This window comes from Bison bison, unplaced genomic scaffold, assembly GCF_000754665.1.
Source record: "Bison bison bison isolate TAMUID 2011002044 unplaced genomic scaffold, Bison_UMD1.0 scf7180017864168, whole genome shotgun sequence".
In the NCBI taxonomy this organism is placed as follows: Eukaryota; Metazoa; Chordata; class Mammalia; order Artiodactyla; family Bovidae; genus Bison; species Bison bison.
Window position 1 is genome coordinate 1,516,872 of NW_011494740.1, and position 10,692 is coordinate 1,527,563.

Here is a 10,692-nt window from a genome sequence, read left to right on the forward strand (position 1 = left end):
GGAGACATGAATTTAGGAATGACTGGCACATATATAACTTACTTTTAAAGAGAATATTTTTAGCAAACTGCAGGACTCTTCGCTTCCACTTCTTTTGAGGAGGGTTTTTCATATTCTTCCCTGGCTTATTCTAAACCTTTGATGCCATCTCTTACTCATCATCTAACTGGAAAACTGAAGTGTGAAGACATTTCTGTGTACACTGCAGGGAGACAGCAGGTAACAATACTGATTTGCACTTGCTGAGTGGTGACTCTTTGCCAGATACTGTTTTGATTGCATTCCATGTACTGGCTCATTTAATCTTCACAGATTATTCTATAACCATGATATAGTTACTATTATCTTCTTTTTTTTAAGGAGGAAATTGAGGCACTAAGTGGTTCAGTGATTTGCCCAATGTCATTCAGTTGGTAAGTGGAGAGGCACAGATTCATAGACAGGCAGTCAGGAAGCCAGTCTGTGCACTTAAATTTCTCAGTTATTTAATTATCAATGATAACAATTTCACCTCTAAAATAATAGTTTATAAACCTTTTGTTTATATATGTCATTGTTGTCAAATTGTCTGTTAACTCTTAGTCTCCCAAAGTGTACTGTTCTGAAGAACACTGACTACTCAGATGCAAATAAGCCGGTTGCACCATTGGACTTTTCAGAACAGTCTCTTCCCAGACACTCATACTTGGCTCTAGAACACAAGGCTCATATACCTGGCTGTCTTCTTGAAGTCTTTACTTATTTGATGAAATGTTAAATGGAAATGAGGTCCAGCTACTGAATTTTTCCCCAAATCTGCTTTTTCTCCAGACTTCCCTATCTCAGTAAATTCAATCACCAATTAACCAGTTTTGCAGAGGCCTAGGAATATTCTGATTTATTCATTTACTTTTTCCACCTGTTACATCTGGTCTATCCAGTCTTGTCTCTCTCTCCAAAACACATCCTGAATTTATTTTTCCTTTTATTATTATTTTTTGCGTGTTTGTTTACATCATCTGAGTATGTGCTGTCATCCTCGCTTGCCTAAACCTCTGCAGTAAGCTAACAGGGCTCCCAGCTTCCGTCTTGTCCCTCTGTTCTTCACTCAGCAGCTGTAGTGATCAATCACATCACATGCTTGCTTAAACCTGTCAGTGGCTCCCCTGCTGGATTGCTTACCATGGTTGCTATCTGCTGGAACCTACTTACTCTCCTCTAGGTTATGCTGTACCAGCCACACCAGCCTTCATACTGTGCCGCAGCTGACCAAGCTCATTCTGTCTTATCCATTTGCAGTAGCTTCCTTTCTGGGCTGTCCTGAATTTTGAATGGTTGGCCTTTTCTTGACATTAAGACCTAGGTTCAGACATACTAAATAGGAAGCCCTTCCTGTTCAGTCAGTCTAGAGTAGCTATCCACTTACATTATCATGTTATAGTAATCCTCATCAGAGCTATGGTCACCAACTATTATTTTCCTTATTAAACTATTGCAGTCTCCCCACACTAGTACATAAGTACATGTGAGCAGAGATTAGTTTATCTTGTTCTTTGCTGTATCCTCAGGGCTACTTAGAAGACACTCATTAAGAATTTGTTCATTAAGAAATTAACTGTTAGTATTTCCCAGCCACATCTTGGAGACTTTTAACACAGGATTTCGACATCTAAAGAAACTTGGTCCACTGGAAGGGTTGTCAACATCCTGCTCAGGCTTTTGTTAAACTTGGCAGGTGTTGCTTTTCTCTTTCTGAAAATGTGTTAGAAGTCCATGTTTTACAACTGTGTCTACTACCGTTTCATTCTAACCACATTTGGGTTTAGTTTTTAACTTATGTTTTGAAATTCTGTATTTGAAAGGACAGAAGACTTTTGCTTTGTAAATGAGCTGGTAATTCGCACTAGTGATGGCTTTTGTCACCTAAAATCTTTGTGATTGTTCATTTTGTTTGAAATTGCTGAAGTAAGCATTATAAATATTTTTGTTGTAATATTACTTTATCCTTTAAAAAATCACATTGCTTTATGCTAAGTTCCTTCTGGAAATGGTGAAGCTGGGGCACACCTTGGATTTTTTAAGCCTAAATAGCTTACATTTTTGTGTTTTTTTGCTTTTCTAACACCAAAGTTAGGCCTTATAGCATTAATTTTACCTATAGGCATACATGCATGGTAGATGTTGTAAAGCATTGTCTCTGCATGTAAAATTCAGACTGGGAATATTTGCAGTTGATGTTGATAACATACATCAGAGGATCAATTTCAGAGCTTTGTTGTTTTCAAAATCATTTATTGAGCTGTCATGCTTGGCCCTCTTTTCAAAATTGCAATGGAGTTAGAGGAAAAAACATAATCTGTTTACCTTATGAAATTTACACATTGATATGGTTCAAACAAAATGCAAGTAATATTATTTTAAGACAGATGTTTAAGGGCAGAAAACAGGGGTAGGATAAATTTTAAAAAGAAAGAGGAGAGAGCATACAACATTTTTGTTCTGTACTTGAAGATTGTAACAAATGGACCAAGTTTTACTTTACTGTACACAATTTCTATGATTCTTGTAAATGATTGAACAAGCGGTATGTGTATGTATGCATGCATGCTCAGTCATGTCTGACTCTTTGAGACCTCATGGACTGTAGCTCGCCAGGCTTTTCTGTCCATGGAATTTTCCAGGCAAGGATACCAGAGTAGGTTGCCATTCCCTTCTCCAGGGGATCTTCCCGACCCAAGATCGAACCCATGCCTCTTGCGTCTCCTGAATTGGCAGGCAAATTCTTTACCACTGCTCCACCTGGGAATCCCTAAAAAAGTGGTTCTTGACAATAATTATGAATGTTTAAAGGTGCAGATTTACACATCTTTCTCTAAATTACATGTATAGTAGTTCCGCTGTCTTAGAAAATACCAGGAATTTAGAAGGCCTAGAAATAGTTTGTTTCCCCACTCAGATTTAGCAGTAGCACATTTCATTATTTTGTGACATGAATCCTTTGACCTATTCTTATCTGATGTTCTTTAGTTGAACACTTTAGTGCATATGTGGAAGTATACATTTTACAAAAGACATCACAAGCAAACTTGAAATATAGTTTTTTCATTTTCATCAGCTTTTATGGAATTTTTAATCACATTCTTAAATTGCTAGCATTGCTTTTACCAATTAGTTGATTAAGCTCTTCTTAAGTTGTTGAGTTCCTTGTTAGTCTAGATCACACTAGAACAGTGGTAAGGAAACTTTTTTTGTAAAAGGCCAGATAGTAAATAGTTTAAGCTGTGTTGGCCAGTCAGTGTCACAGCTACTCAACTCTGCTATTGCAGCATAAAAATGATCATATAATAAATATGTAAACAAATGAACATGGCTGTGTTCCAATAGAATGTTATCTATAGACAGTGAAATCTGAATTTCATGTAATTTTCACATCTCACAAAATATTCTTGATGTTTTTTCCTATTTAAAAATATCAAAACTATTTTTAACTTGCAGAACATACAGAAAGACAGTGGGCTGAATTTGGCCTGTGGGCTGCAGATCCCTGCCTCAGACTCAGTGTTAGACCCCCAGTGTTAGGACACATATCATTTGAAACACGTCCCAAAGAGAATTCCACATCACATCAGATACTCCATTACTTAGCCCATAATTACCAGTCATGTATTAGATCAGTCATTTTCCTCTTAAAATCAGACAATTGATTCTAAAAAGTTACAAGGAGATCAGTTCAGAAATCACTGAAGTTAAATAAATGAAGAGCCGAGAAAAGACTCCAGCATACAAATATCAGGTTGTTAAACTTTTCTTTTTTCACAATTTGAATGTATCTTTGTTTACTTGTATATTTATCTGTTTTAAAATTTAACCTAATAAAAGCACTCTAAAATTATTAGGATAGCTTCTTTTATTTTTATTTTTACAAGGAGCATATTTCTGCAGAAACAGGATTATGCTCAGGAGACAGAATTCTTTATATTTTGGTTGTGTTACAGGTCAAACACCATTTTGTTGAACTTACCCTGGTTGTAAGTTGTTCATGCATTTTTATTATATTACATATTGCTTTAAAATAAGAAGTATAGTTTTTGGCTGGTAATCCTTTTGTTAGAATAGATTTTGTTATTTTAAAGACCTGTCTAAATAGTATTCAGTTCAGTTCAGTCACTCAGTCGTGTCCAACTCTTTTCAACCCCATGGACTGCAGCACGTCAGGCTTCCCTGTCCATCACCAACTTCCGGAGCTTGCTCAAACTCATGTCCATTGAGTCAGTAATGCCATCCAATCATCTCGTCCTCTGTTGGCCCCTTCTCCTTCTGCCTTCAGTCTTCTGCAGTATCAGGATCTTTTTCAGCGAATCAGTTCTTTGCATCAGGTGGTCAAAGTATTGGAGCTTTAGTTTCGGCATCAGTCCTTCCAGTGAATATTCAGGACTGATTCCCTTTAGGATTGACTTGTTGATCTACTTGAAGTCCAAGGGACTCTCAAGAGTCTTTTCCAACACCACAGCTCGAAAGCATCAATTCTTTGGCGCTCAGCCTTTGTTATGGTCAAACTCACATCAATACGTGACTACTGGAAAAGCCATAACTGACTATACAGACCTCTGTTGGCAAAGTACTGTCTCTGCTTTTTAATTTGCTGCCTAGGTTTGTTATAGCTTTTCTTCTAGGGAGCAAGTATCTTTTAATTACATGGCTGCAGTAACTGTCCGCAGTGATTTTGGAGCCCAAGAAAATAAAATCCATTTAAAGATGGATTTCTGCTGCTCACTTGCTCATCTTCAAGGTAAAATATTCCCAGGGTTTTGTGTTTTTCTGTGAGTACTGTTGGTGCTTGTTTTGCCTGTTTTGTTTCATGCTTCTTTCCAGTCTGTTTGGGTTCCACCCTACGAGGTTCAGTGTTTCCTCTTTATATTAGCATAATTATCAGTGTTGAATGTTATGCAGCATAACTGCTTTTCCTGACCCTGTCATGTACCATTGCCATCTCTTAGTACATTTCCTCACTTAATTCTTGACTGAATGGCTTTTCTGTCCCTCATTTACTCATTCTCTGTTTGCCGAATATTACCTGCTAATATCAGGCGCGGTCATAAGCACCCTCCACTTTTTCCCACTTCACCATCTACCTATTACTGCCCTGTACTTCCTTCTGAACTGTCTCGTATTATTGTTATGTCAGAGGGTTATTATCTTTTGTAGTCCTTCCTTCCATTGTTCTCTTACTGCTTTCCTTTAGCTTAGACTTTTCCACTTGGTGTTTTTAATCCAATTAACCCCCCTACCTTCCCCTTTTGCCACTTGCCTGCTGACTGCTGCACGTCATCCCTCTTTTTGACTTGCATAGCTCAGTGCTGCCCAGGCTTTCAGCCCCTTCTCCTCTTCCCTGAAATTGAAGTGGGCCCCAGGGGCATTTGTATAGTGACATCAGTGCACTGGAGCGGGCTTGGCTGGATGAATGTGGAAATGGCAGTTCCTTTGCTCCTGCTCTGCTGACTGCATCCCAGGACAGTGAGCTAAAGCACTGTCCTTAACCAGGAGTATTTCTTCCAGGATTATGCCTCCAGTTCTTGGTGCCAAAGTACAGAAAACCTTGCGTCATGCTCTTCTAGAATTTATTTTCTGGCCGAAGCTTTGTGAGATGTAACTGTGTCCCGTGTCAAAAATACATTTGTCTTAAAACATCATTGTGTTACTCTGCCCACACTAAATTACAGACACACCTTTCTGTAGATTTAGTGAGTTTTTAGTGTGAAGAAAATAACTAGTTTACTGCCAGGAACCTGAGCAGTGCCTTGTAGATGATTGGTTGAATTCAGTATTTTGTAGTTGGACGTAGTCATGGATGATCAGAACTTAAGGAACCAGGGGAATTATTTAGCTTTTCTGTTTTTGCATTCTGGAAACTCAGGGCCTAGGCTAATGAATGCCAAGCTCTGTGCCAAATGAGTGAAAAATTTGAATTGGAACTTGAGTCTCCTGATCACAAGCTTTTGTTGAATCAAGTGCTTTTTCTATAGTGTTGGTTCAGATATAATTTAAAAAATGTCATATGAGATGATAAAAATTTTTTTTAAACATCCAAGACAGTGATTCATATCTCCCTAAAAGATCTCAGTATTAGTGACCTTTGACTCTCAGGTGTCCTGATTACTATAGAAAGTAAAGATATCTAAAATGGTTTGCTTTTCAAGCCTAGCAGTGAGATTCCATGACCTGGTATATACAGGAGGGGCAACTTACTAGGAAAAGAAGGACAGAAGACTATGTGCCTGCAGGCAAGTGTACACACTACCCCAGCAATTACCAGGTAGGCCACAAAAAGGACGTGTTTGGCTGTTACTCATTTTTGTTGTTCCTTTCCTTCTTGTAACTAAGAAGAACCATTTTTTTTTCCCCCCTCTCCTGGTCAAAAGAAGTCATAATTTCAGACCTTAAAGTATGATTTTAATCAACCTGCCATTTTTAATCTGACTTTCTTGAAGCAGAGTAGGAATTCTTGCTACCACATATTCTTAGCAAAGTTCTGTGGAATGAAGAATTACTTCCAGGTTCGCCAGAAAATTTTCAAAGTATTCCAACAAATCCAGTCCTGTTTTGGGCTAATGTCCAGCTTTGGGTTGCATTACGAGTAGGATGGCAAGTTGGGAGGATTTGGGGTGTGTGTCTGGGCCTATGATTTTATGAGTATGTGTATGCATATACATACATAGGTGAAAGAATGTAGCTGTGCTGCTCCTTCAGGATGGTATTCACCAGGCCCAGCAGCCTGTGAATGAACCATCTGTCTGTCTGCTGCGTCACCTTTTCCTGGAGAGGTTGCCCTTCATCTTTGTCCTTCCATGCTAATAACTCCAGGTTCCCAGATATTTCTGTCCGTGAATGTATCCAGGCACTGCATTGGCACGACTTACCTTTTTCCTCCCAAGTGGAGGAAAGTATTAGAGGTGACAGTCCTTATGATGTGTAGCTTCCCACAGCCAGTCTTATCCATAGGCCCTGGGGGAGCTTTAGGGGAAGGCTTAGTGATGCCTGTAGATTTTGGTTTAGGGATCCGTGTTGGAATTCTCTGCTTGCATACCTCCTTGATCTTGAATTAAACAGAAAAACAGAAGGTAGTTAATAGTACAGTTGGTAGAGAAGCAGACATTGTTGAGGACATAGAGTCAGACTGGAGATTTTGGCTTTTTTGAAAACACTAGGTTCTAGGGACATATCAGATTAAGGATTGTCATGTTGAAGAAAAAAATTCAGTTAAACAATTCACCAACATGAGTTAAGTGTGTGCTTTGTTCAAGATTCTCAAGTGTAGGTAATGTTAGATACAGAGATAAATAGCTTATGTTTCTTGCTTTTTAGCAATCATGGTATAGTGGGAGATAAACAAGAGATGTGTCCCAAATTCATCTCAAAGTTTAATGAGATTGCCAGAGAAAGGTGAATTTCAAATGAGGGGTCTAAGAGAGCTTCATCAAGAAAGTAACATTTATCTTGGGCCTCCAAAGACTAGGGGCTTCCCTGGTGGCTCAGAGGGTAAAATGTCTGCCTCCAATGCTGGAGACCTGGGTTTGATCCCTGGGTCCGGCAGATTCCCTGGAGAAGGAAATGGCAACCCACTCCAGTACTCTTCCCTGGAAAATTACATGGACAGAGGAGCCTGGTAGGCTACAGTCCATGGGGTCGCAAAAAGTCGGACATGACTGAGCAACTTCACTCACTCCAAAGACTAGTAGGATTATTAACAGCAGAATGGGAGAGCATTCCAAAGTAAAGGAATACTTTGACAATGTTCCTAAGGTAGGAAATTGGATACAGTTGAGAAATGGAATGACTTTAAATTAGGTTGTGTTTGGGAAACAGAATGGGAATGTAGACTAGGGCTAGATAGGGGAAATTGTACCTGATTCTATAGACTGTGTGTGTGTGGGGGGGTGGGTGGTGGTAGGGGAATAATAAGGACTTAGGCTGAGGGAAGACATATTGTGGAGGTACAACTGAACTAATATTTGTCCACAGCATATGAAGGGTGAGAGAGGAGTCACAGGTTGAATGATCTTGACTGGGAAAGTAGGTTGTGGAGTGTGAAAGAGTAAAGGCTTGATATAGTTATATTTGCTTGGAAATATACTCTTATTTATTTAGGAAAAATATTCTTGATTAAGAATACGTGTTGGTAAAGAGACGGGAAAAAGGTCTCAGGTAACTGCAGTTCTCCCATTATAACCCACAGGGATGACGATGATGAAGACAACTTCCCCCGTTTTGTTGCATTGTTCTTTCCTTGCTGTGACCTCAAAAATAGAAATCTTTTAAAAATGCATTGTCGTTTTCATCATATAGTCCAAATAGTGTTTTTACAGAAACCCTTTTTGTGTTGTTTTTTATTCTGTAGAAATCTGTTTACACATTTTTATTATACTGATAAAAGTACAGTAAAGTCCCATGGTCTCTTTATGTAAACATTCACTTATTTTAAGTGCCCCCTAACTATTAATAGCAACCACATTTAGGTTTTCAAATAAATACTACACAGACTTGGCTAGAAAATATGAATCCTTCAATAAAGTATAAACTATATGAGGAATATGCTTTCTTTTGGTACAGCCTTCTCTATGCCTAGGCACTAGGAGAGTTGTTAGGCTTTAGTGTTCTTACTGACATTTTTTTTAATACTTAGTCCTAAGCATGGCAACCCACTCCAGTATTCTTGCCTGCAGAATCCCCATGGACAGAGGAGCCTGGTGGGCGAGACTAAGCACAGCACAGCAAGCATAGCAAATGAAGTATTGATACTCCGATATCATTCTCCTGCCAGGAAATAATCACAGATGCAGGCAAGGCTCTTTGTTTTAGCATTATTTATAACAGTGAAAAGTGGACATAGTTTAAGGCTGTAATAATCAGTATAGAGTAAATGAATTACACTGTAATCACATGAAAATATTATGCTGTCTTTAAATAATGATGCTTTTGATGATATAGAAAACTGTTTACTGGAAATGTTAAAAGCAGGATTTAAAACCGTATACACGCTTTAACTGTGTATATTTGAAGAGAAAATACTAGGAGAAAATACACCAGTGGGGAGATCAAACCAGCCAATCCTAAAGGAAATCAACCCTACATATTCATTGGGAGGACTGATGGCTGAAGCTGAAGCTCCAGTACTTTGGCCACCTGATGAGAAGAGCCAGCTCATTGGAAAAGACACTGATGCTGGGAAAGATTGAGGGCAATAGGAGAAGGGGACGACACAGGATGAGATGGTTGGATGGCATCACAGACTCAATGGACATTAGTCTGAGCAAACTCCAGGAGATAGGGAAGGACAGGAAAGCCTGGCATGCTTCAGTCCCTAGGGTCGCAAAGAGTGAGGCACAACTTAGTGACTGAACAACAACAAATCAGTGGTTAACTCTGGTTAGTGGAGTTATAGTGTTTTTTGTTTTTCTTATATCTTCTCTACACACTACATTTTCTGTAATTAAGTATATAATTCAAAAAAAACACACTAAGTTATATTACAGGATAAAAAAGGAAAGAAATATTTAAGAGATCAGGACATTTCTGTGAACATCAACATATTGTGCAAACCATGAGTAAGTCAGCTGACCTTAAAACCACAGCATTAATAATAGCCTTTACAAAATAGGTTTCAGTGATGTCCTTTAACTTTGTCAAGATTTAGATCAGTTGTCCTGTTCAGTGTACAAAAATCTGTGTTGGGATTCTACTTAAATTGTGGATTCTTCGGCCTTACCTCTAGAAACTGTAATTCATTTAAATGTCTATGAATGCACCCAGGAATCCGCATTTTAAATAAACTCTCAAGGTGATTTATCTGATGCAGGGTGGTCAGCCTGACATACTTTGATAAACACTGCCATAGTTGAATCTCATTTAGATATAAGCTTTAAGGTTTCTTTCATCCTAGAACTCTTGTCTGCTTGGGTGTGGGAGGTTTAGTACTGCAGAAGGCCAGTGTTTCATGGCCCAGTGGTCCTAGATGCTCATCAGAACCACCTGAGGGCTTTTAAAGCACTGCAGATGCCCAGATCCCATCTCAAAATCTCCCGACTCAGATTGTCTAGGAATGTGGAATGAGCACCACAGGTTAGTCAGAACTGAAATCTGTCCAATAAACTAATTGATATTGAAGACAGTATTGATGGGTCCTGTTTCTGGTGAGCTGTACTGATACATGTTTGTAAAGACAGCATGGCTTGGAATGGTCATTGGTAGGGTCAGTTGCCTGAAAGTTACTGGGTTCCCATTGTCTCTACACCATTGATGCTGCAAGTTAATTTTGGTTTTCTTGATAACTCTTGATCTCACTTCATAGTTTTTACCTTTAGATGGCAGCAGAGGCTAGTTATATTATTAGCACAACTCTAAATTTCATTTCCAAATCTTAAAAAAAAAAAAAAAAAAAACTATTTTTTTTTGTTTGTATGAATTTTATACTTGGACATGTTTCAGTAAATGAGGTAGAGAGCGTTAAAATGTGTCATCTCTTGGATCATTTTTATAGAACACTATGTCAAATAGCTCCAAGAAAGCTTTATCCAAATTTGGAGAGCATATTGTAGGAGGAATCGATGCATATGGCTCTTTTAAGACCACACAGTGAATAAGAATTGGAGGTTCCTGGGTTTCATCAGAAAGCAGATGTCTTGGAGGAGATTAAGCAAGTCGATTCCTCCTACAATA

At 38.6% G+C, this 10,692-nt stretch overlaps 2 protein-coding genes across 7 annotated transcripts in view; one reads left to right on the forward strand and one right to left on the reverse strand.

Moving 5' to 3' along the window:
• CMSS1 (cms1 ribosomal small subunit homolog (yeast)) overlaps positions 1-10,692 on the forward strand; it is a 395,179-nt gene that overhangs the window by 4,004 nt on the left and 380,483 nt on the right. The window lies entirely within an intron of this gene.
• FILIP1L (filamin A interacting protein 1-like) overlaps positions 4,661-10,692 on the reverse strand; it is a 308,683-nt gene continuing 302,651 nt past the window's right edge. For 4 of the 6 annotated variants that reach the window (XM_010841939.1, XM_010841940.1, XM_010841941.1 and 1 more), the window contains one exon: positions 4,661-7,072. In XM_010841939.1, the coding sequence (XP_010840241.1) occupies positions 6,893-7,072 (180 nt within the window). In that variant the 3' untranslated portion in view covers positions 4,661-6,892. The remainder of the gene's footprint in view (positions 7,073-10,692) is intronic. The other 2 variants (XM_010841944.1, XM_010841943.1) reach the window with 1 other exon arrangement.